The sequence below is a fragment of the Mercenaria mercenaria genome, chromosome 1 (genome assembly GCF_021730395.1).
Source record: "Mercenaria mercenaria strain notata chromosome 1, MADL_Memer_1, whole genome shotgun sequence".
NCBI classification, from domain to species: domain Eukaryota; kingdom Metazoa; phylum Mollusca; class Bivalvia; order Venerida; family Veneridae; genus Mercenaria; species Mercenaria mercenaria.
In genome coordinates, this window is record NC_069361.1 from 55,769,241 (window position 1) to 55,796,459 (window position 27,219).

The 27,219-nt window shown below is 35.1% G+C and overlaps 1 protein-coding gene across 3 annotated transcripts; it reads right to left on the bottom strand.

Annotated features, from left to right (window-relative positions):
* Nucleotides 1-1,310: 1,310 nt before the first annotated feature.
* On the bottom strand, nucleotides 1,311-26,650 carry LOC123536833 (DNA polymerase eta-like). 3 transcript variants are annotated; one of them, XM_045320306.2, is made up of 11 exons: nucleotides 26,524-26,650; nucleotides 20,569-20,711; nucleotides 18,861-18,995; nucleotides 13,135-13,328; nucleotides 10,203-10,366; nucleotides 9,370-9,473; nucleotides 7,988-8,107; nucleotides 5,497-5,620; nucleotides 5,185-5,250; nucleotides 4,337-4,509; nucleotides 1,311-3,701 (listed from the first exon to the last, which is right to left on the bottom strand). In XM_045320306.2, exons 2-11 carry the CDS (start codon nucleotides 20,691-20,693, stop codon nucleotides 2,660-2,662), a joined length of 2,247 nt encoding a protein of 748 aa, XP_045176241.2. In that variant the 5' UTR covers nucleotides 20,694-20,711; nucleotides 26,524-26,650; the 3' UTR covers nucleotides 1,311-2,659. The 3 variants fall into 3 exon arrangements, with proteins under 3 accessions (XP_045176241.2, XP_045176250.2, XP_053404390.1); XM_045320315.2 differs by lacking the exon at nucleotides 26,524-26,650 and having other exon boundaries at nucleotides 20,576-21,997; XM_053548415.1 differs by lacking the exon at nucleotides 26,524-26,650 and having other exon boundaries at nucleotides 20,569-21,997.
* Nucleotides 26,651-27,219: the final 569 nt, after the last annotated feature.

Below are 27,219 nucleotides of genomic sequence, written 5' to 3' on the forward strand. Positions count from 1 at the left end.
CTGACCAAGTTTCATTAAGATATGATCATAAATGTTGTCTCTGAAGTGTTAACTAGTTTTTCCTCTGATTTGACCCAGCGACCTAGTTTTTGACCCCACATGACCCAGATTCGAACTTGACCTAAAGATAATCAAGATTAACATTCTGACTAAACTTCATGATGATAAAGTTATAAATGTGGCCTCTAAAGTGTTAACAAGCTTTTCCTTTGATTTGACCTAGTAACCTAGTTTTTGACCTCACCTGACCCAGATTAAAACTTGACCTATAGATCATCAAGATTAACATTCTGACCAAGTTTCATTAAGATATGGTCATAAATGTGGCCTCTACAGTTTTAACTAGCTTTTCCTTTGATTTGACCTGGTGACCTAGTTTTAGATCCTACAAGACCCAGATTCAAACTGGACCTTGAGACCATCAAGATAAACATTCTGACCAAGATTCATGAAGATACATCATAAATTTGGCCTCTACAGTGTTAAGAAGCTTTTCCTTTGATTTGACCTGGTGACCTAGTTTTTGACCCAATATCGAACTCTTCCAAAATTTTATTGAGGGTAACATTCTGACCAAGTTTCAGTAAGACTGGGCCAAAATTGTGACCTCTAGTGTTAACAAGCTTTTCCTATGATTTGACCTATTGACCTAGTTTTTGATCCCAGATGACAAAAAATTGAATTCGTCCAAGACTGAATTGTGAGTAAGTTTCATTAATACTGGGCCAAAATTGTGAATTCTAGAGTGTTAACAAGCTTTTCCTTTGATTTGACCTGGTGACCTAGTTTTTGACCCCAGATGACCCAATATCGAACTCGTCCAAGATTTAATTGAGAGTAACATTCTGACCAAGTTTCAATAAGATTGGGTCAAAATTGTGACCTCTAGTGTTAACAAGCTTTTCCTTTGATTTGACCTGGTGACCAAGTTTTTGAACCCAGATGACCCAATATCGAACTTGGCCATTAATTGAGAGTAACATTCTGACCAAGTTTCATTAAGATTGGGCCAAAATTGTGACCTCTAGAGTGTTAACAAGCTTTTCCTTTTATTTGACCTGGTGACCTAGTTTTTGAACCCAGATGACCCAATATCCAACTCGTCCAAGGTTTTATTGAGGGTAACATTCTGACCAAGTTTCATTAAGATTGGGCCAAAATTGTGACCTCTAGAGTGTTAACAGTCAAATTGTTGATGACGGACGGACGGACGACTGACGGACACAGGGCGATCACAAAAGCTCACCTTTGAGCACTTCGTGCTCAGGTGAGCTAAAAAAAAAATGACAACAAAAAATAACAGCAAAAGCTTAACCAATAACATCTATTTTAATTTCTAAATATATTACATGATAAAAGTGAGGTAGATTTTGTAAAACATCAATAAGAGTTGTTATCCATAAAATCTACATCATGATCATTAACAATAAATAGTTGCTGAATAAATATTGTCATAAATAGTTACATACAATAAATAAAATAATTGCAAACCCCTTTTTAACCATATAGCAACATGAATCTGTATTTCAAAAGAAGGGTGAACACAAAAAAGTGAACATTGTACTTGCTAACGTAAAGATTTTTTATAACAGTACTAATATACATGTCACACACATGGGCATGGCCATTTCTGAACCTTTGGCAATAATTTGAACAATTACAATAGGCAGTCAAACTCTGTTATCACAAATAAATATCCAAAAAACATTTTGTGTAAAAGTGATTTACAATAGGGTCTGCTGTTTCTCACAAGAACATTTTTAAAGTTTCCAATATGTACATATAGGGAAAAAGTGACAACTCCCCCCAAGCGGCCATGTCATTCATGTTTTTTGATGAATCAGAATAATTTGAACAATCTCTGTAGAAGGTCATACAAGGACCATTTGTGTGAAATTATTTTAAAATCAGGCCAGCAGTTTCATATGAGATTTTAAGTTTCTACTACATACATAAAGGGAAAAGTGACCACACCCTTTGGCGGGCATGTTTTTTGACAAATCAAAATAATTTGAACAATCTTAGTAGAAGGTCACACAAGGACAATTTGTATGAAATAAGTTTAAGATTGAGCCAGCAGTTTCATAAAAGAAATCTTTAAAGTTCCTACTACATACATAAAGGAAAAAGTGACCACGCCCTCTGGCGGCCAATCTGATTTATAAAAATCAGAATAATTTGAACAATATTTGTAGAAGTTCACACAAGGACCATTTTGTGTGAAATTATTTCAAAATCGGACCAGCAGTTTAGGTGGAGATATCATTTGAAGATTTTTCTATTTTAGCTCTGGCAGCCTGTGTATGCAACCAAGTGGAAACTTGGTAGAAAACCACCCAAGGAACATCCAGGCAGTTTTATCAAAATCCATTCAGTGCTTTTGGAGCAGATGTTGTTTAAAGAAATTGTTGATGACAGACGGATGGATGGACGCAGACATAAACGGACGGCAGACACAGCATGATCACAAAATTAATGCTCACCATGTTTGTGTTCAGGTGAGCTTAAAATACCCTACTGAGGCATTTTATTTTACTTGATGTCGTTTTTTACTTCTATTATCGTATCTCTATACAAGATACACATGTCAAACTGTAAATACATGAAGATCTTGAAAACTGTCATCATTCTGTGAACGAATATACCTGTACTTGAACTTTCAGCTAAGTTTTGTGAAGAATGTGTCCAGTTTACCCTGTGAAGTGTCAAGTTTCGCCTTTTTACTAGTTCTTTCATTACCTGACACACCAATACTTTTTCTCTTTACTTGATTTGCAGCACCATTTCTATCTTCAGTGTTCATATTTTTCTGCAATTCCACAGCAAAGTGAAAATCCATGTGTTCTGGCATTTCCCACACAGTTATCAACTTGTCACACTTTTCACACTGCATTAAATCTTCTGCTGGAAAACTGGACGTACTTAAATTCTTACTCCTCTCTGAATTATCTTTCTCAAGGTATGTTTCTTGAAAACTACTTGCTTTGTTATCTTCCTCATCTACTTTAACTTCCTCAGATTTATTACCCTCAACAGTCATACTTGTAATTTCTTCAACTTCAGAATCAGAATCATCTACAAGAACTGTTGATTCTTCTTCATCATTAACAATTATTTCCACATTTTGTTTTCCTGTAATATTACTTCGATACTTTTGCAGGTTGTTTACACTCTCCATTTTCTGTTTAAAGAATGAATTGTTCTGAACTGGGCTAGATGTGCTTGGGGTTTGTTTATGTTCTTCATTTATTTCAGTTTTCACTTTCATACTTGCTAGGTTGTCCAACTGTTTTCTTTTAAAGAAAGACTTTAAACTGTTGTCATTTGATTTTCTAGTTTGCTGCGAGTCCTTGGTCATTTCCATAGCATCTTCTGATATTGGTGATGTGCTTGTGACTCCTACCACTTTATCATTCATTTTCTGAGAGAAAAAAGACATAATAGACCCTTTTTTCTCCTCCTTGGCAGAGCTCTCTTCAATAACAGACTGGTTCTTGTTCTTTATGACTGTCTTACCTCCCCTTTCATCAGACTGATTATCTGTCATGAAATCAAACTGTGACTGGTTCACAAAATTTTCAGACTGTGTCAAAGAGACGGTGTGGTCTTTCCTAGCAAACATTTCACCAATCTTGACACCTGCAGCTGAGTCATCCTGAAACTTGCCTGCTGACAGTCCCAAGTATATGATAGGGGGACACCTGAAATGATATATCTCTTTTTTAAAACATATCTCATACAGCAAGCAACAAGAGGGCCATCAAAAAGTAGGTCACCTAACCTGGACTGTTTCGACCATGAATATATACATGTATGTCACGACACACTGTATCACACAAGGTTATATCAATATGTTGATAAAAAGAAGTTTAAGTTTTTCTATATTTAGTACTGACAGCCCCTAAAAGGGGTCAAGTGGTACCATTTAAACACGTTTTAAAGGTGCACACAAGATGCTTCAAACCAAGTTTGGTGAAGATACATACAGCAGATCCAGAGAAAATTTTGTTTTAAATTTTTTCTATTTTTAACTCTGGCAGTCCATAAATGGGGAAGCTAAACCAACTTTACAAACTCGCGAATGGTATGTCCAAGGCTTTACAAACATTCTATGCAACAGATATCCACCAAACTGTTCATTCGGAGAGAAGATGTTAAAAGCTTTTTTCTTCTGTTTGCCCAAGTGGCCTGTAAATGAGATCAAACGAAACCATTTGAACAATTTTGAAAGAGGTCCAAACCAGGATGCTACTGACCAGAGTTGGTGAAGATACATCAAACAAATCATGAGAAGAAGTTAAAGTTTGTTCAGGTATATAAAATCACTCTACCATACCATGAAGCCTGATGAGGTGGACTTGTGTTAAACTGCTGTACAAGGGTAAAGGCATCACTGGAAAACTTTGCAAGATCATACTTGATGAGTGCACATACTCTAGAAGCGGACACTGGTCGAGGATGACTTTCATAATGTACCGACAGTGTCAGTGACTTCGCTGTACGTTTATTCTACAAATATACATACAAAATCTTGACTGAGAAAAATCAATCTTTTAAAACAGATTTACAAGGACAAAGTAAAATTCTACAATTAGTTGAATAATGATCCCTTTTTCTTAGGCAGTCATTAAAGTGCAGACCCTGTGACACAATAAAAGTTGGGTTTCCAGTACGCAGTATTTTTTAACTTTGTAAAGCTGAGATGGCTAAGCTATAAATGTTTTTAATTTCCTGAAAAGAGCACAGGGCCTTTAAGACTGTGTGGCTAAGGTTGCTGGCTTTGAATGACGTGCCCCACTCGCTAGGGGAGGGTTGGGGGCTTTGGGCCTCCAGAACAGGCTGAATTCAACCATCCAGCTGGCTTGCAGGAGGCTGATGTTTCCAAATACTCGCCTGTGGGACAGAATAATATCTTGCACAACTCCTGGGTCTTCCTCCCACATTTAAGCTGAAAAAATACTGCATGAGCTTTACAGTGTCAGTGATGAGATCACTTAAAACTCAACAATCACAAACATACTGACAAATACATAGTATTCCTTACACATGTAACTGTTACATAGAATCATGGAGTTAAAACAAGATAAAGGTATGCTACCTAAGAGAATTAGGTATGCTACCTAAGAGAATTAAACTGAAAATCATAACCCTGATTTAAAACAGCAGGAGTTGAAATAAACTTACATTTTCTTTGTCCTTTTCCAGTCTTTCATGGACTTCTTTTGCTAATTCTGACAGCCAGAATTTTACCTGAAAGAACATTGGATGAGAAAAACTAAAACAAAAATATAACCTTTTGAAGATGCAAAATTCAAAATTGTCTGCATCCAGTAAAACACTTTAAATTTGTGTGAATTTTATTTAGCAAATTCGAAACTGTACATGGATGTATATAGAATACATATTTACAAACCTACAGGTATTAAACAAAGGAGGCACTTTTAAAGCTTTTACTTTGCTTGGCAACATTACTTCTGGGTGAAAATGTTTTGTTACCTTTTCTCGTGTATTCAGGCAGTTCTTTCCAGTGAAGGTTTTGCTACAACCGATAGACTTGGGTAATTGCCTGGCTGCCACAGGTTCATGATCAAATCCTCGGCACACTTCATACAACCATGATCTGTTGAAGTTGTGAAACAGCATTATTTTTTAAGTTTTGTTAACTGTCACAGTGTCACTTCAAATGCCACTTCTGACATTATTTAAGGATCAGTTGTGTAGAACAAGAGCACCGCCTTGCGGGTGCTGATGCTCATCTGATTTTTTTTGTGTAATAGAAATATTGTCCTACCCATGATTTTCTAAGTCTAAAAAGGGCCATCATTCTTGCAAAAAGCAGGATAGAGTTATGTTTCTTGATGTACAGTGTCCACTTATGATGGTGAAAAACTGTTGCAAGTTTTAAAGCAATAGCTTTGATAGTTTATGAGAAAAGTTGACTTAAACATAATACTCAACCAAGAAAATGATTTTCTAAGTCCAAAAGGGGCAATAATTATTGCAAAAAGCAGGATGGAGTTAAGCTGTTTGCTGTACAGGGTCAGCTTATGATGGTGAACAAGTGTTGCAAGTTTCAAAGCAATAGCTTTGATAGTTTAAGAGAAAAAGTTGACCTAAACATAAAACTTAACCAAGAAATCTGATATTTTCTAAGTCCAAAAGGGGCCATAAATCTAGCAAAAAGCAGGATGGAGTTATGTTTCTTGCTGTACAGGGTCTGCTTATGATGGTGAACAAGTGTTGCAAGTTTTAAAGCAATAGCTTTGATAGTTTAGGATAAAAGCTGACCTAAACATAAAACTTAACCAAGAAAACTGATTTTCTAAGTCCAAAAGGGGCAATAAATCTTGCAAAAAGCAAGATGGAGTTATGTTTCTTGCTATACAGGGTCAGCTTATGATGGTGAACAAGTATTCCAAGTTTCAAAGCAATACCTTTGATAGTTTAGAAGAAAAGCTGACCTAAACATAAAACTTAACCAGGCAACGCCGACGCAGACGCCGACGCCGACAACCGCTCAAGTGATGACAATAACTCATCATTTTTTTTCAAAAAATCAGATGAGCTAAAAATAGATCTTACTCACACCAGCTTGATGACCAACACAGGTGACTGGGCAAGTGATACAAAGCCAGCTGGCAAAGAACTAAATTTTGATTTGTAATGGTCATTTTTTGACTGAACAAATTGAAAGATAAGAGCTTTACTGGCAATTAACATCCCTTTTCTTTTAGTATTGTAAGCTATACATAGGCGTGTATTTTACGGTACAAGGTACGGGATGGCATCGACTAAATTCCTGTATTAATTACCGAAATGCCGGAACTGTAAAATACCACAAGTAGAAAATAGCAATAAACACCCTTTAATATTTTATAACTTTTAATTGATACTGAAATGGTATGTTATATTTATAAATGATGTTGAAACAAAACAACCAAAATAATTTGTAATTGTCTTGCTTTTCTAATAGTTCTTTGGAGGGGTGAAAGTTGTTAACGTTCATTGGTAGTATGCTTCTCCAGTGCTGGTCTTGTGAATTGTTACTTGTATCTATGATCGGATGTAGACTCTACTGTCTGACGGTTTTACTAACTTACGGATTCTGTAACTTACGGAAATCGCATACAATCTGCACTTGTACTGTTTCTTGTATAGATTTTATATATACTGTTATTAACTGACAGATTTTATTCACTTACGGATTCCATGACTTACGGAAAATGTAACCTTGCGGATCTAACGTAAATTTTACCCATATGTCCGTAATCACGGATGGAAAGCCGTCAACTGAAGACGAACGCTGTTTGTTGTGACTTACGGAAACAAGATCCGCGTTTCGGCTGCACTTCAGGTTGAATTTGAGCTCCTCAGGTAACTGGCAGACAGTTTTACGTAAAGTTTAATAGAAAAACCATTAGTTTGTTCTTTGATTTTTATGTAGTTTGCATGAGAGCAGCTCATACGATTTCAGTGAGACAGTAAAATCGTTTGTTATCGGTTTCCGCGACAGGGTAAACACTTCGCCATAGGATAAAAATATCTTCTCTAGCTTTTTATATAAGGACTCTCATTAGTTTTCAGAGAGTGAATGAAACTGAAATTTGTTTGGTCTTCATTACTGTAAACAGAAATAATTTATTGATAACCCCGTATTTGTGACAGGTTGGTCTTTGTCAGTGTACATTTGATAACAGTATATTATGTATGATGTACATTTTTTGTTTCTGCAATCATTAGTCCTCCACCTCGGATTCATGTGGGAAAGTTGGCAGTTACTTGCGAAGAGCAGGTTTGTACTGGTACAGAATCCAGGAACACTGGTTAGGTTAACTGTACGCCATTACATGACTGTAATACTGTTGAAAAACGGCATTAAACCCAAAACAAACAAACATTTTTTGCCAATTAATTCCATCATTTGGCAGAAAAAAAAGAAGAGAATTCCTGTGTCTAATATATGTTTATGACAAAAAAAAATTATTACCCATTCTTGTCTCCAAGTAACTGTTGCAATGCCTTCTCTGAAAACTTGAGTAGATCTCCCATGTTTTCTGCCTGTAGGTGTTCCATTACTAACTGTCCCATCTTTCCACCTAGGTTACGTCTGCAAAGACAATGTAACAATGATCTAGCTGTATGTTTTAGTTGGTATGAACTGATGGTGAATAATCCCAGTATCTTTTTACTGTTATTATAAATTGAAATTGAGTTAAAGTTTCACTGTGTTTCATCTTTTCAAGTAGATAATGATACTAACATAAGAAGTTAAAACTAAAGTGCATAAATGGTAAAAAATAACATTTTTTAATACAAAACGTTTTCCTTGCTGGCTGCTAAAAATATGGCACACAGTTTTGGAACTTACATTTTCCATATAAGTACAGTGGCATTTAGTTTTGGAACTTACATTTTCCTTACAGTGAGTGTGGCATAAAGTTTTGGAGCTCTCATTTTCCTTACAGTGAGTGTGGTATAAAGTTTTGGAGCTCACATTTTCTTTACAGGGAGTGTGGAATACAGTTTTGGAACTTACATTTTCCTTACTGGGAGTGTGCATACAGTTTTGGAACTTACATTTTCCTTACAGGGAGTGTGGCATACAGTTTTGGAACTTACATTTTCCTTACAAGGAGTGTGACATACAGTTTTGGAACTTACATTTCCTAACAAGGAGTGTGGCATACAGTTTTGGAACTTACATTTTCCTTACAGTGAGTGTGGCATAGTTTTGGAACTTACATTTTCCTTACAAGAAATGTGACATACAGTTTTGGAACTTATATTTTCCTTACAGTGAGTGTGGAATACAGTTTTGGAACTTACATTTTCCTTACTGGGAGTGTGGCATACAGTTTTGGAACTTACATTTTCCTTATAGGTAGTGTGGAATACAGTTTTGGAACTTACATTTTCCTTACTGGGAGTGTGGCATACAGTTTTGGAACTTACATTTTCCTTATGGGAGTGTGGAATACAGTTTTGGAACTTACATTTTCCTTACAGGGAGTGTGGCATACAGTTTTGGAACTTACATTTTCCTTACAAGGAGTGTGGCATACAGTTTTGGAACTTACATTTTCCTTACAGTGAGTGTGGCATACAGTTTTGGAACTTACATTTTCCTTACTGGGAGTGTGGCATACAGTTTTGGAACTTACATTTTCCTTACAAGGAGTGTGGCATACAGTTTTGGAACTTACATTTCCTTACAAGGAGTGTGGCATACAGTTTTGGAACTTACATTTTCCTTACAGTGAGCGGGCATACAGTTTTGGAACTTACATTTTCCTTACTGGGAGTGTGGCATACAGTTTTGGAACTTACATTTTCCTTACTGGGAGTGTGGCATACAGTTTTGGAACTTACATTTTCCTTATAGGTAGAGTGGAATACAGTTTTGGAACTTCACTATGAGGCAGTATTGTTTGTTTATTTGGTTTGTGAAATCCACAAGCTAACTTGGATAACATCTGAAAAGTAAGGAATTATTTCTCCATAATTTAGCATGAAATAACATGTCAGCAAAATTACCTTCTTTAAAAAAATGAATTTAATATTGCATATCTCAAATTCATGGTAATCAAAAGATAAACATAAATCTCTTAAATGAGATACAATCTCTGTTTTTTACTATTCTCCTATTTCACCTGTAGAGATCTACACAAGTTTCAAGCAACCAATACTAGCACATGTATACATTTTTTGTTATTATCCTTCACGCATTTTTATTCAGGTTAAAAGCATTGTTTCTACAGGAATTACAGAACTACACTTTTTTTTGTATTACAAGGGAATATCCCCATTTAATAGCTAAATGTGTTTGTTTGTTTATTTGTTTGTTTTGAGTTTAATGCCATTTTTCAACAGTATTTCAGTTATGTAACAGTGAGCAGTTAAACTAACCAGTGTTCCTGGATTCTGTACCGGTAAGAACCTGCTCTCCACAAGTAACTGCAACTTCCCCACATGAATCAGAGGTGGAGGATGATTAATTACAAAGTTAACACATGTCTTTTATCAAATGGTAATGGAGAACTTACGCCTCGCCTGGGGATTGAAAGCACGGCCCCCAATCCATAGATCTGCAATCTCCCTATTTAGCTATGTGGGCTGATAAAATGTGTTTCCATAAATAAATCATGCTGTAAGATTACTTTTCTGAACATGAATTATATTGCTATTCCGTATAAAACTTCTACCTTGTTATGAGCAATGCCAGCAGAGCATCGGAATCCAGTATCATTGTAGACCGCAGCCCTCATTTCTTCAGCTATTACTGCACCTGCAGCAAGACGTCTGTTGTAACAATCCATGGTCTCCTCATCAAATGTTACACTAAGCCAGTCTGATAGATCTCTCCCATCTATGAAACAAACATAAATGAGCCGTGCCATGAGAAAACCAACATAGTGGCTTTGCGGCCGTCATGGATCCAGACCAGCCTGCGCATCCGTGCAGTCTGGTCTGGATTCACGCTGTTCGCTTTCAAAGCCTATTGCAGTTATAGAAACTGTTAGCGAACAGCATGGATCCTGACCAGACTGCGCGGATGCGCAGGCTGGTCTGGATCCATGCTGGTCGCAAAGCCACTATGTTGGTTTTCTCATGGCATGGCTGAAATATCCTGTATCCTGTTCATTCTACTGCTAAGGCATGAAAGAAGTGTTGCAAATTTCATTACCTCTTACAACTCGGCTATTTTTTGTCCACTTTCTTGTGCTTAGTTCTGTTCGACGCATCAAAAGGATCTTCTTACAAATTTAACTTATATATACTACAGAGGAATTATGAATTACAATGAGATGAGATAAAGCAGACAGAAACCAAAATCACCACATTCTCTTCATATTTTTTTTCTTTCACTTCCTACATTTTATAATCATTCTTTGCAGTAACGAATCTTTAACCAAGTACTAGTATGGAAATTTATGTCCATTGAAAATGGCTGTTGAAGAGTGGATGTTTATTATGTTTACCTTAAGCATTTGACAGACAAATTAGGCACTATGATATGCTGCTGTGATGCATCCATGTTTAAAAGCATGTCTAATCTTTCTCTCTGACCTATTCCCAGCCTCTGACATCAATATTCATATACTCATTGTGATTCCGGCTGAAATCACTTTACGTAGGAGGTCAAAGAAAATAAATACCTACGCAGAACTTTTGACCTAGAAAGGAACTGGAGATATTCTGACATAGAGTCAGTGTACCCGATTTCGCACACATTTCCTTACAATACCTTCCTATCTAGCTAAAATGATTGAATTTGAATTTACCTCTATATGTTTTAATAAACACACTTATTTTGGTTTTAAACAAGCTACTTTCACTTCTCACTACAATGACGTCATACATATTAGTGTACTTGATTCGGATAACATATTTTGACCAGTTGTTGCATTTAAGTGTACCCGGTTTCGCACTCCCTGCTAATTATAGAATTCAGTGATAACAATGCAATTACTCAACAGAAAAATATTAATTAACTTTTTTACCATTTATCTATAAATTCAATTTAAACATTTATTTTTCAATAAAACATCTGAAAGTGAAATTTAAAAGCAGTTATGAAAGTGAAAGCTATGTACCAAACCCTGTTTTTACTTCTGAAAGCAGAAAAGGCTAAAACTACCGAATACATGAAACAACAAGAGCTGTCCGTAAGACAGCGCGCTCGACTTTTCTCAGTGCTTGACTCTGAATTGGAGCTTTGCCAGTAAAAAAAAATTCCAAGTAAAAAAGGGGCATAACTCTGTTCAAATTCAAATTATAGTTATGAGAATTGTGTCTCCTGGTGTAGACTTTGATAGTAAATAACTATTTTGAGTTTCAAGTCAAAAGTTTTGATAGTAACAGAGATAATTGACTTTATCAAAAAATTTAACAAAAAAATCTAAGTTAAAAGGGGCATAATTCTGTCAAAATTCAATCAGAGTTAAAGGGATTGTTTCTCCTGGTGTAGACTTTGATGGTAAATAAGTATTTTAAGTTTCAAGTCAAAAGCTTTGATAGTAACAGAGATATTTGACTTTATAAAAAACTTTACTAAAAATTCTAAGTTATAAAGGGGCATAATTCTGTCAAAATTCAAACCAGAGTTATAGGAATTGTGTCTCCTGGTGTAGATTTTGATAGTAAATAATTATTTTGAGTTTCAAGTCAAAAGCTTTGATAGTAACAGAGATAATTGACTTTATCAAAAAATTTAACAAAAAAATCTAAGTTAAAAGGGGGCATAATTCTGTCAAAATTCAATTCAGTGCTATGGGGATTGTTTCTCCTGGTGTAGATTTTGATAGTATATATGTATTTTAAGTTTCAAGTCAATAGCTTTGATAGTAACAGAGATATTTGACTTTATCAAAAACTTTAACCAAAAATTCTAAGTTAAAAAGGGGCATAATTCTGTCAAAATTCAAATCAGAGTTATGGGGATCGTTTCTCCTGGTGTAGACTTTGATAGTAAATAACTATTTTAAGTTTCAAGTCAATAGTTTTGATAGTAAAAGAGATATATGACTTTATCAAAAACTTTAACCAACGGCGATGCCGACGCCGACGCTGGGGCGAGTGCAATAGCTCTACATTTTCTTCAAAAAGTCGAGCTAAAAATGAAACAATATAAGCTGTTGAATCACAAAAGACCCCCACAAGTCTAATTATTTGATTAAGTTCTCTGTTTTAATAAAAACGTAAAGCAAACAATCAAGTTGAAGCCATTTTGCAGGTTGGGAGAACTTCAGTAACTGTTGAAATATTATTTATTTAGGTAAAAGTAATAGGTAAATACTAACCTATATGATGGAATAGTGATTTTTCAATTTATTTTGCACCTTGTTGTTGTTTGCATACTCATTATTTTCGTGAAATTTAATATTTTTCAGCTGACCTACAAGCCTCCATTGATATCGTTATTGTTTCGTCTGCACTTACCAGACCGAGGCTCCAGTGGGGAAGGATCCCTTATGTCAAATTAAGTAGGGAATAACTCAGTTTCGTGAAATAAAAACAAAGAATAGTTGAATTTTCTGCTTTATTCTCACAATGTACATGAATTTGTTGGGTGTGCGAAACCGCGTACAGTGCGAAACCGGGTACACTGACTCTACTTAAAAAAGATAAACATACCTTTATCCTTATTGAATCCTACTACATGAGTGTTAGGGAGTTTATCAATGGTGACTCTATCTTGACTGAGGGAGGACAGTCTTTTCTCTACTTCCTCTGTAAGATCTATGTATGCCTCATCTACACTCGCTCTCTCTACACAGTTACTGAACCTTGATAATACTTCAATAACTTCTGCTCCTCCTTCACGATACCTGAAATAGTATGACACATACTTCTATAGTCTACTAAATAACCACTCTCTCTACACAGTTACTGAGCCTATATAATACTACAGCTATTTCTGCTCCTCCTTCACGATACCTGAAATAGTATGACACGTACTTCTATAGTCACTCTCTCTACACAGTTACAGAGCCTATATAATACTACAGCTATTTCTGCTCCTCCTTCATGATACCTGAAATAGTATGACACATACTTCTATAGTCTACTAAATAATCACTCTCTCTACACAGTTACAGAGCCTATATAATACTTCAATAACTTCTGCTCCTCCTTCATGATACCTGAAATAGTATGACACGTACTTCTATAGTCTACTAAATAATCACTCTCTCTACACAGTTACAGAGCCTATATAATACTACAGCTATTTCTGCTCCTCCTTCACGATACCTGAAATAGTATGACACATACTTCTATAGTCTACTAAATAATCACTCTCTCTACACAGTTACTGAGCCTATATAATACTACAGCTATTTCTGCTCCTCCTTCATGATACCTGAAATAGTATGACACGTACTTCTATAGTCTACTAAATAATCACTCTCTCTACACAGTTACTGAGCCTATATAATACTACAGCTATTTCTGCTCCTCCTTCACGATACCTGAAATAGTATGACACATACTTCTATAGTCTACTAAATAATCACTCTCTCTACACAGTTACAGAGCCTATATAATACTACAGCTATTTCTGCTCCTCCTTCATGATACCTGAAATAGTATGACACGTACTTCTATAGTCTACTAAATAATCACTCTCTCTACACAGTTACTGAGCCTATATAATACTACAGCTATTTCTGCTCCTCCTTCACGATACCTGAAATAGTATGACACATACTTCTATAGTCTACTAAATAATCACTCTCTCTACACAGTTACTGAGCCTATATAATACTACAGCTATTTCTGCTCCTCCTTCACGATACCTGAAATAGTATGACACATACTTCTATAGTCTACTAAATAATCACTCTCTCTACACAGTTACAGAGCCTATATAATACTTCAATAACTTCTGCTCCTCCTTCACGATACCTGAAATAGTATGACACGTACTTCTATAGTCTACTAAATAATCACTCTCTCTACACAGTTACAGAGCCTATATAATACTTCAATAACTTCTGCTCCTCCTTCACGATACCTGAAATAGTATGACACGTACTTCTATAGTCTACTAAATAATCACTCTCTCTACACAGTTACTGAGCCTATATAATACTACAGCTATTTCTGCTCCTCCTTCACGATACCTGAAATAGTATGACACATACTTCTATAGTCTACTAAATAATCACTCTCTCTACACAGTTACTGAGCCTATATAATACTACAGCTATTTCTGCTCCTCCTTCATGATACCTGAAATAGTATGACACGTACTTCTATAGTCACTCTCTCTACACAGTTACTGAGCCTATATAATACTACAGCTATTTCTGCTCCTCCTTCACGATACCTGAATAGTATGACACATACTTCTATAGTCTACTAAATAATCACTCTCTCTACACAGTTACTGAGCTATATAATACTACAGCTATTTCTGCTCCTCCTTCATGATACCTGAAATAGTATGACACTTACTTCTATAGTTACTAAAAATCATTTCTCTACACAGTTACTAGCACTATATATTACGCTACATATTTGCTCTTCTTGATACCGAAATATTGACAGTATTCTTATTTCAGTTCTCTACACAGTTACAGAGCCTATATAATTACAGTATTCTGCTCCTCCTTCACGATACTGAAATAGTATGAACATTTTTATGTCTATAAATACCCTCTCTTACACAGTTACAGAGCTTATTTAATAATACAGCTATTCTGCTCTCCTTACGATACCATGAAATAGCTATGACACTTACTTCTATAGCTACTAAAATAAACACTCTCTCTACACAGTTACTGTACCTTATAATACACAGCTATTTTCTGCTCTCCTCATGATACCTGAAATAGTATGACACATTACTTATAGTCTACTAAAAAGTCACTCTCTCTACACAGTTACAGACTTATATTACTAGCTATTCTGCTCTCCTTATGATACTGAAATAGTATACACATATTTATAGTTACTAAATAATCACTTCTTCTACAAGTTTACAGAAGCCTAATATAATAACAGCTATTTCTGCTTCTCTTCATGATACTGAAAATTGTATGACCATGTACTTTGATGTCTACTAAATATTCACTCTCTCTCACATTTCAGAGCCTGATATATACTACAGATATTTGCTTTCCTTCACGATAACTGAAATAGTATGACACATATTCTTCATCACTCTTCTAACAGTTACTGAGCTATATAATACAGTATTTCTGCTTTCCTTCACGATACCTGAATAGTATGACAGATATTCTTTAGTCACTCTCTTACACAGTTATGAGCTATATAATTCTACAGCTATTTTGTTTTCTCCTTACGATACTGAATTGTTATGACACGTTACTTTATAGTAACTAAATAATCACTTTCTACCAAGTTCAAGAGCATATTAATAATCAACAGCTATTTATGCTCTTCTTCACGATAACTGAATAGTATACACTACTTCTATGTCAATCTCTTACAAGTTACTGAGCCTAGTAATATACAGCTATATTGCTCCTCTTCACGTTACCTGAACGTGTATGGACACGTCATCTATAGTCTACAATAATCATCTCTCTACACAAGTTCGAGCCTATAAAATACAACTATTCTGTTTCTTTCACAACGAAACCCAGTATGACAGTTACTTCTTGTTACTAATAACACTCTCCTAACAGTTCAGAGCCTTATAATATACTGCTATTTTTTTCTTCACGATACTGAAAAATAGGTAGACAACTACTCTATAGTATAAATAATCACTCTTTTCTGCACAGTTAGTGCCTATATTATAATACAGCTATTTCGCTTCTCTTCACCGATCTGAAATAGTTTTGTCTCGTACTCTCTATAGTCACTCTCATTGGAAGTCTTACATTGAGGCCTAGTTTAATACTACAGCATTTGATTCTCTTCTCGAATACCTGAATTGTTTGGACACGTACTCTAAGTTACTAAATAACACTCTCTTACACAGTTACAGAAGCCTATATAATACTACAGCTATTTATGGATTTTCCATTCCGATACCTGAAATAGTAGGACACATTACTTTCTATTAGTCTCTAATAATCACTCTCTCTACACAGTTACTGAAGCCTTATAATACTACATATTCTGCTTCTCCTTCATGATACCTGAAATAGTATGACACGTACTTCTATAGTCTACTAAATAATCACTCTCTCTACACAGTTACTGAGCCTATATAATACTACAGCTATTCTGCTTCTCCTTCACGATACCTGAAATAGTATGACACTACTTCTATAGTCTACTAAATAATCACTCTCTCTACACAGTTACTGAGCCTATATAATACTTCAAGCTATTCTGCTTCTCCTTCATGATACCTGAAATAGTATGACACTACTTCTATAGTCTACTAAATAATCACTCTCTCTACACAGTTACAGAGCCTATATAATACTACAGATAATTCTGCTCCTCCTTCAGATACCTGAAATAGTATGACACGTACTTCTATAGTCTACTAATATCACTCTCTCTACACAGTTACTGACCTATATAATACTTCAGATATTCTGCTCCTCCTTCACGATACCTGAAATAGTATGACACGTACTTCTATAGTCTACTTCATAGTCACTCTCTCTACACAGTTACTGAGCCTTATAATACTACAGCTATTTCTGCTCTCTCCTTCACGATACCTGAAATAGTATGACACGTACTTCTATAGTCTACTAAATAATCACTCTCTCTACACAGTTACTGAACCTTGATAATACTTCAATAACTTCTGCTCCTCCTTCACGATACCTGAAATAGTATGACACGTACTTCTATAGTCTACTAAATAATCACTCTCTCTACACAGTTACTGAACCTTGATAATACTTCAATAACTTCTGCTCCTCCTTCACGATACCTGAAATAGTATGACACGTACTTCTATAGTCTACTAAATAATCACTCTCTCTACACAGTTACTGAGCCTTATAATACTTAATATTCTGCTCCTCCTTCACGATACCTGAAATAGTATGACACGTACTTCTATAGTCTACTAAATAATCACTCTCTCTACACAGTTACAGAGCCTATATAATACTACAGCTATTTCTGCTTCTCCTTCATGATACCTGAAGAAATGTTGAAACTTTTATCAGTGAGGTCACGTGCTTGTAAACTTTTCTCTCTCTCCATTCTGCCTCCTTTACAATACTAAAGAAACAAAAAGTTCTTTGTAAAAATTTACATAGCTAGTATTCAATTTGGTCTCTCATTATCAAAAATTTTCTCAACTGACACAAGCAGGCATTAGTAATTTTTTCTAGAAAAGGTAAAAGAAAGTTTGCAAATAAACTTAAGTTTAAACTGCCCATTGCAGTCAAGTTAAACCTTGTTTATGAAAAAATATACTTCTTGCAATACAGCTTCATTAAAAGGAAGGCTGAATCAATACAAACTTACATGGCCATAGCACAATTACGTGTTGGCCTTGTACTGATATGACTAAAAGTTGTGTTCTGCATGTCATTTCATTTTTTTTTTAATTTGATAAATTTTATGACGAAAGGTAGAAGCTTACATGAACCAACTCTAGAATCTCCTTCCTGGAAAAAAAGGACAAGTGCCAAATGAGTAGGCATGTTTGTGACCCTAGTGGGGCTCAAACCCACGACCTCCAGGATGAGTGCCCGACAATAACAATTACACCCTTGCTCCTCTAATGTCATTCCATTATGGCAAACATACAAGGCAACACGGTGAAACTTTACAGAACACATACGAAATACTTTCTATTTGACCTCAGGCTCTGACCTCACAATATGACCTTCAACCAATTGCCTTCCACATTGCAAACATCTGTGCCAAGTCATCTGAATACTCTTTCCAGGGTTTAAACATACAGAGCTGTGCAAACATGAAAACATGCATATCTTGACATCACCATATCACCTTGATAATATGTGATTAGAAGTTGTGTGCAATGCATCATCTCATTATGAAAACATCTGTTCATCATTCAACAGGGTTATTTTTGTGACAGCAGGTCAGACAGATTATCAGATTAGAACAATATGCCTCTTCCAAAACTTGTTAAAACAAATCCTGTTAACAGAATGTCAATATGAGAAACCTTTGATATATATGAGCCGTGCCATGAGAAAACCAACATAGTGGCTTTGCGACCAGCATGGATCCAGACCAGCCTGTGCATCCGCGCAGTCTGGTCAGGATCCATGCTGTTCGCTTTTAAAGCCTATTGGAATTGGAGAAACTGTTAGCGAACAGCATGGATCCTGACCAGCCTGCGCCTCCCGCGGATGCGCAGGCTGGTCTGGATCCATGCTGGTCGCATACCCACTATGTTGGTTTTCCCATGGCGCAGCTCAATTATTATATTAGCAACAAACTTTGTAAGGTCAGCTTTTCCACGAACTAGCGGCACCCTAACCAACTGTATATCTGGACATTTAGCTTTAGCATCATCCCCTCTCATCTGTCTGGTTACACCAAAATCTCGTGCCTCATAACTCACTGCTATAATCCTGCGACAGAAAAATAAGTTACAAGTAAATGCTTTGCCCATGATAAGGAACATCTATGCAAAAAAGTTTTAAAACAAACAGTAGGAAGGTAGATCTACATGAGTACCTGAGGTATACATAATCAGGCACATCTTTCAACTTGAAGGTTCTCTCATTGACATTATTATACATGTATAAATAAGTATAGATCTACTAATTTCAAATTTAACATTTTAATATACCTCTAAGAGATTTATCACAAAGCAAGTGTATATATTTTTTTCAGTCTTTCTCATGATAAACAGTGAATGAAGAGACCCATACACTAGGAAAGGGCTTGCAGTAGCATACAGACCTGGGGTCAATTAATCTAAAATGTTATTAATTAAATTACAATTACACTGTGAAATGTTCAACTAAATTACCTCAATTTTAGAAATGTAATTAATTCAATTACACAACAAGAGCTGTCGGAGGACAGCAACGCTCGACTATTTAACAGCCTTGTCGCTTGAATGAATAAGAAAGTCGAAAAAGGGGCATACTTTAGTAAAAAAGTAAAATAGGGTTATGGAACCTGCATAGTGCTTATCAGCTCATGACAGTGGACAAGTGTATGAAGTTTCAATCCATTCCCATTAGTGGGTACTGAGATACCAGCTTACATATAAGAATTTAACCCAAAAACAAAGGGGCATAATTTTGAAAAAATGCGAAGTTGAGTTATTGACCCTTTGCACTGCATGTCATATCATGACAGTGAACTAGTGTGTGAAGTTTCAATCCTTTCCCATTAGTGGATACTGAGATACCAGCTTACATACAAAAACTTAACCAAAAATTTCTATGTTGAAAAAGGGGCATAATTTTGTAAAAAAGCAAAATAAAGTTATGGGACCTGCTTTGTGCATGTCAGATCATGACAGTGAACAAGTGTGTGAAGTTTCAATCCATTCCCATTAGTGAGTACTGAGATACCAGCTTACATACAAAACCTTAACCAAAAAATTCTAAGTCGAAAAAGGGGCATAATTTTGTAAAAAAGCAAAATGGAGTTATGGAACCTGTGCAATGTAAGTCAGTTTATCACAGTAAATAAGTGTGTGAAGTTTCAATCCATTCCCACAAGTGGTTACTGAGATACCAGCTTACATACAAAACCTAAACCAAAAATTTCTAAGTCAAAAAAGGGGCATAATTTTGTAAAAAAGCAAAACAGAGTTATGGAACCTGTGCAATGTAAGTCAGTTTATCACAGTGAATAAGTGTGTGAAGTTTCAATCCATTCCCGCAAGTGGTTGCTGAGATACCAGCTTACATACAAAAACTTAACCAAATCGGGACGCGGACGCGGACGCGGACGCCGACGCATGGGCGAGTCCAATAGCTCTACTATTCTATGAATAGTCGAGCTAAAAATTAAATTTGCTCATAATTATAAAGTGATGTAAGAATGTTTGTTTCATCCAGTGTGTTAAATTACTGTTTTTTAAACAAACTCAATAGTTTCATTAGCATGCTTAGGTTTTGTACAGTCATTTGGTACAGTGCTGGACACAAGTATCTTATATTTGAAGAAGAAAATGAATCTTACGCTCCACCTTTCCATGGATTGAACTGTACCACAGCGCACGGTTTTCCCTTCAGACTAGGGTTAAGCCTTTGTTCTACTTGTACGTAGAAACAATCCATATCTACCAAAGCAACTATCCTCTCCATATTTCGTCAAAACAGACACTGGAAATTTTACAAAATTCCATCTGTGATAGATCAAAAACACATGTACATATATTAGCCAATTTTCATGTTAAGTGTAATACAGTGATACAGAACATAAACTGACTATAAAGATATTCTCAACAATCAATAATTTATATTGTTAAAAATAAAACAATAGCCAATATAATCTACTTCAATAGAAATCTTTTCACTTACGGCTTGATGGCAAAAAAAAAACAAGAGCACCGCCTTGCGGGTGCTGACGCTCATCTGATTTTTTTTGTATAATAGAAATATTGTCCTACCCATGATTTTCTAAGTCTAAAAAGGGCCATCACTCTTGCAAAAAGCAGGATAGAGTTATGCTTCTTGATGTACAGTGTCCACTTATGATGGTGAAAAACTGTTGCAAGTTTTAAAGCAATAGCTTTGATAGTTTATGAGAAAAGTTGACTTAAACATAATATTCAACCAAGAAAATGATTTTTCTAAGTCCAAAAGGGGCAATAATTATTGCAAAAAGCAGGATGGAGTTATGTTGCTTGCTGTACAGGGTCAGCTTATGATGGTGAACAAGAGTTGCAAGTTTTAAAGCAATAGCTTTGATAGTTTAAGAGAAAAAGTTGACCTAAACATAAAACTTAACCAAGAAATCTGATATTTTCTAAGTCCAAAAGGGGCCATAAATCTTGCAAAAAGCAGGATGGAGTTATGTTTCTTGCTGTACAGGGTCAGCTTATGATGGTCAACAAGTGTTGCAAGTTTTAAAGCAATAGCTTTGATAGTTTAGGATAAAAGCTGACTTAAACATAAAACTTAACCAAGAAAACTGATTTTCTAAGTCCAAAAGGGGCAATAATTATTGCAAAAAGCAGGATGGAGTTATGTTGCTTGCTGTACAGGGTCAGCTTATGATGGTGAACAAGAGTTGCAAGTTTTAAAGCAATAGCTTTGATAGTTTAAGAGAAAAAGTTGACCTAAACATAAAACTTAACCAAGAAATCTGATATTTTCTAAGTCCAAAAGGGGCCATAAATCTTGCAAAAATCAGGATGGAGTTATGTTTCTTGTTGTACAGGGTCAGCTTATGATGGTCAACAAGTGTTGCAAGTTTTAAAGCAATAGCTTTGATAGTTTAGGATAAAAGCTGACCTAAACATAAAACTTAACCAAGAAAACTGATTTTCTAAGTCCAAAAGGGGCAATAATTCTTGCAAAAAGCAAGATGGAGTTATGTTTCTTGATGTACAGGGTCTGCTTATGATGGTGAACAAGTATTCCAAGTTTCAAAGCAAAAGCTTTGATAGTTTAGAGAAAAAGTTGACCTAAACATAAAACTTAACCAAGAAATCTGATATTTTCTAAGTACAAAAGGGGCCATAAATCTTGCAAAAAGCAAGATGGAGTTATGTTTCTTGCAATACAGGGTCAGCTTATGATGGTGAACAAGTATTCCAAGTTTCAAAGCAATAGCTTTGATAGTTTAGGAGAAAAGCTGACCTAAACATAAAACTTAACCAAGAAAACTGATTTTCTAAGTCCAAAAGGGGCAATAATTCTTGCAAAAAGCAAGATGGAGTTATGTTTCTTGATGTACAGGGTCTGCTTATGATGGTGAACAAGTATTCCAAGTTTCAAAGCAAAAGCTTTGATAGTTTAGGAGAAAAGTTGACCTAAACATAAAACTTAACCAAGAAATCTGATATTTTCTAAGTACAAAAGGGGCCATAAATCTTGCAAAAAGCAAGATGGAGTTATGTTTCTTGCAATACAGGGTCAGCTTATGATGGTGAACAAGTATTCCAAGTTTCAAAGCAATAGCTTTGATAGTTTAGGAGAAAAGCTGACCTAAACATAAAACTTAACCAGGCAACGCCGACGCAGACGCCGACGCCGACGCCGACAACCGCTCAAGTGATGACAATAACTCATCATTTTTTTTCAAAAAATCAGATGAGCTAAAAATGTAAATTTTCTCCCTTATAAATGAACACACAGAAGTTGGACATGGAAAAGGACAACCGAACAAGAACGAAAACGGCTCGGATGGAAGTTAGGCAACAGCTAGAACAGTTGCAAAAGACCAGACTCAATGGAAATGGCACATTAAGGCCATAGACACAATGGATGTGAAGAGGATAGGTGAGGTGAGGAACACATAGGAAGGCAGGTAATATAAATAAGATCAGTATGAAGACCGCCTCTGACAGGACTAGAACTTTCAACCTACTAATAGTAGTGTGGGCTCCTTATCAATAAGGCCACCACAGTGAATTATTTTAAGGTTGACAAACCTTATCTGTCTTGGTATAATGGTTTCTGTTTTCTTGGATCATGGAATATTCAATGTTTCTATATATATATAGTAACAACCTGGATTCTATAATCGAGCCGCGCCATGAGAAAATCAACATAGTGGCTTTGCGACCAGCATAGATCCAGACCAGCCTGCGCATCCGCACAGTCTGGTCAGGATCCATGCTGTTCGCTAACAGTTTCTCTAATTGCAACAGGCTTTGAAAGCGAACAGCACAGATCCTGACCAGGCTGCACGGATGCACAGGCTGGTCTGGATCCATGCTGGTCGCAAAGCCACTATGTTGGTTTTCTCATGGCGCAGCTCAATTATGTACTTAAGAAGTTTCTAAGGGGGCAATATGGGTGTTGCACATTTTATTATTTTTCACTAAAGAATATGTTCATAATTTATTAGTCTACAGTATCTATTGTTTTTTTCTTGGTTGCATGTAACTTTTATTGTTTGATCAGCCAAATCTGTACAAGCTTCTTCATTAATTGTAAATTTTATGGACTTCCAACATCACAGGTAACAACTTTCAAGTATATTATTATGATAAAGTCTAAAGTTTTAGCCAGGGAAGTGTAGAGCGGATATATCGCATATATACTTAGCACTTCATCATTTTCAGCCTGCCGATTCTGTTGTTTTCTATGTCAGATAAAAATGGGTAAAACTCCGGTTTCAGGACACTAAAGTTTGAGGCAATAATGGCCCAAAATAATGGTGGGAAGAAAAGTGTCTCAAAACCGTTTACTTTTTCTACAAATCTGAGATGAATGAGGATGGATGAATCGTTTCCGTTTCGTATGACTTCAGTTACCTGTCTGTCTACATCGAGCTAGGAAAATGGATTCAAGCATAAATTTATATATTTTATAGAAGTGTCTACTGGCACGATGGTCGTGAATTTTCTTATTCGCACAACAGTTTTCTGGTGCTTTGGTAACATTTCTATTTTTGACGAAAGGTTTATCTTTAATAGATAAAAAAAACTAGCTTTTATAATTATAGCATCATGTTCATTGTTTAAGATATTAAATCAACTTTGATTAGATATTGAAACAACACCCCAAACATTTACTATTATTCTGTTAGTAAATTAATTGAATAAATCATCAATATTGCAAATAAATCGAATGAATGCAGAGAAAACATATCCTTGCATACATTAATAATCATAGATTAATTATTAGACTTGTATCTAGAAATATGCACAAGTTCTGCAGCAGAAATATTGTGCGACTTTAGGAGTGCAAATGTATTCTACGGAAGAACAAGTGGAGATCTGGTAAGCAGGGAAAACTTCAGAAAAGATTAACAAAATGTTAAATAATAAGTGTTTACAGTATTTTTAGTCGTATCAATAACAACAAGAGCTGTCCGTGAAACAGCGTGCTCGACTTTTCTCAGTGCTTGACTCTGAATTAGAGCTTTGCCAGTAAAAAAAAAATCCAAGTTAAAAAGGGACATAACTCTGTCAAAATTCAAATCAGAGTTATGGAAATTGTGTCTCCTAGTGGTCTTTGATATTAAATAACTATTTTGAGTTTCAGGTCAAAAGCTTTAATAGTATACTGGGTATACCAATTACCGGGATATACATACTACCGTGAATATCCAGTTTTGACACTTAACATGAAAATTGCTTTACAATTTCTCTCTCATTATTTATGCTTAATGTGCTAAGAATTTTAGCAAAACTATTTTTGAAAATTGGAGTGTCTTTCTTTTTATTTCATACTGATCCCAGAAATTAGGGGATTTAGCTAAGTGACTGGTCATTATGGTTAATTTTGGCATATTTTCTCAGCAAATTTTCAATAAAGTTGCTTATTTCTGCTATATCTGTGTCATATTTAGTCTGGCCTATTGTAAAATAGAAATGCTTTTTTTGTCTTAGATCAATTTAACAACTTCTTTAGATTGAAAGTTGAAATTCACGGTAATAGGTATATGCGCTAAAATTCCCCACCTCTGTTCTTTAAATGACAGTATAGGAACTTTTACCTGGTGTTTTTTATGATTTTTTTGTCAAAAGTCTAAAGCTAAAATATAAATTAATTGTACAGAACAAAATTTATCCTTTCATACAATCATTTTGTTATAAATAGAGTCCACTGAATATAAGACTCACGGTAATTGGTATACCCAGTATAACAGAGATATTTGACTTTATCAAAAATTTTAACAAAAAATCCTAAGTTAAAAAGGGGCATAATTCTGTCAAAATTCAAATCAGAGTTATGGGTATTGTTTCTCCTGGTATAGACTTTGATGGTAAATAAGTATTTCATTTTGAAGTTTAAAGTCAAAAGAATAGATAGTAACAGAGATATTTGACTTTATCAAAAACTTTAACCAAAATTCTAAGTTAAAAAGGGGCATAATTCTGTCAAAATTCAAATCAGAGTTATTGGAATTATGTCTCCTGGCCCCGTGTTTTTAATATCAATTTTACTAAAACTTCAAGACTTAATTCCAACTGAAACTGACCATCAATACTGAAAAGTCAATTAAAAATAGTTATGAACTTAAAATTTAGTTTTAAACATGCTATTCAGATATAAATGACTAATAGAGTTTCATTATTAAACTCAGCTGAGACTGAAAATGTTTTGTGAACAAGGAGCCTGGTGTAGACTTTGATATTAAATAACTATTTTGAGTTTCAGGTCAAAAGCTTTAATAGTAACAGAGATATTTGACTTTATCAAAAATTTTAACAAAAAATCCTAAGTTAAAAAGGGGCATAAATCTGTCAAAATTCAAATCAGAGTTATGGGTATTGTTTCTGCTGGTATAGACTTTGATGGTTAATAAGTATTTGAAGTTTAAAGTCAAAAGCTTTGATAGTAACAGAGATATTTGACTTTATCAAAAACTTTAACCAAAATTCTAAGTTAAAAAGGGGCATAATTCTGTCAAAATTCAAATCAAGAGTTATGGGGATTGTTTCTCCTGGTGTAGACTTTGACAGTAAATAACTATTTTAAGTTTCAAGTCAATAGCTTTGATAGTAACAGAGATATTTGACTTTATCAAAAACTTTAACCAACAGCAATGCCGACGCAGACACCGGGGCAAGTGTAATAGCTCTATTTTTCTTCGAAAAGTCGAGCTAAAAATAAGTGACATGAATTTCCAGGCTTGATGTGAATAACGAAAATAATCAGCACAACCCTCATGCAAATAACGAAAAAGTAATCGGCAAGAATGTCATGCGAATAAGTAAAATTAGCGGTATGACAGTCGTGTCGTTAACCTTGGCCTTATTTTACACATACTTGTCTGCAGGAATCCTTGTTCTATAAACATCATAAATAATCAGTTGAATATAAATGACTTTAAATACATCTACCCATTAAAAATCGCACCCGGGCAACAATACGAAAAATGGCCCAAGCCACTTCAAGTTAAGTTCAACGACATAAGTACGAAACATTTTGAGAACGAATATAGCAATTATTCATTTAAGGCTTTTCCTAGAAACATAAGGCGTATTTACGCAGTTTTTCATTCAAATCAAACCTTTATCTTAAAACGACATGTGTTCTGTTGATATGGTCTGTGTTTATTGCAAGGATTACTGTATTTATTTTCTCGTTTCAGAATCAAATTTCCCGGAAATTATAAAGGTGACTTGTTATAAATCAACATATATGATAATAGGTATATAGTAGGGTGAACACCACTAAATCAGTTTGCACACCCTTTATGTTATTTCGATATCATATTTTCAGAAACCTACATTCAAATAAAGAACTATATCAATACTATAGAAAAAGAAAAGGAAATAAGGAAAAGAGTTAACTTTTATATAAGAAAGTTACGCTTCATTGTAATTATAGCCCTCTGAATTTACTACTTTTCTCTTTTTTAAAAATAAAACTCCTAAGTAGCATTCAGCAGGAGCATGCAGACTTTGAAATAATACTATACATACTGAAATGCAGAAGAGTAAAACAAAACACGACGCTGTTGAGAAAATGCACGGGAAGGATGGAAAGATTAGGACTACTTATATTTGGATTCCTTGTGCATGATAGACATGAGTAGGATTTCATTTTATTTGGCGATGATCAGCTTACTACGACCAAGGACATAAAGTGACGTAGATATTTACTAGCTAAAACATTTGCAAAACTGATCTAATTGCAACTAAATACAGACTAAGCCGAATAAGCTTGAAGAAAGAAGTTATCTCGTTGTCAATTTAGCTCTCTC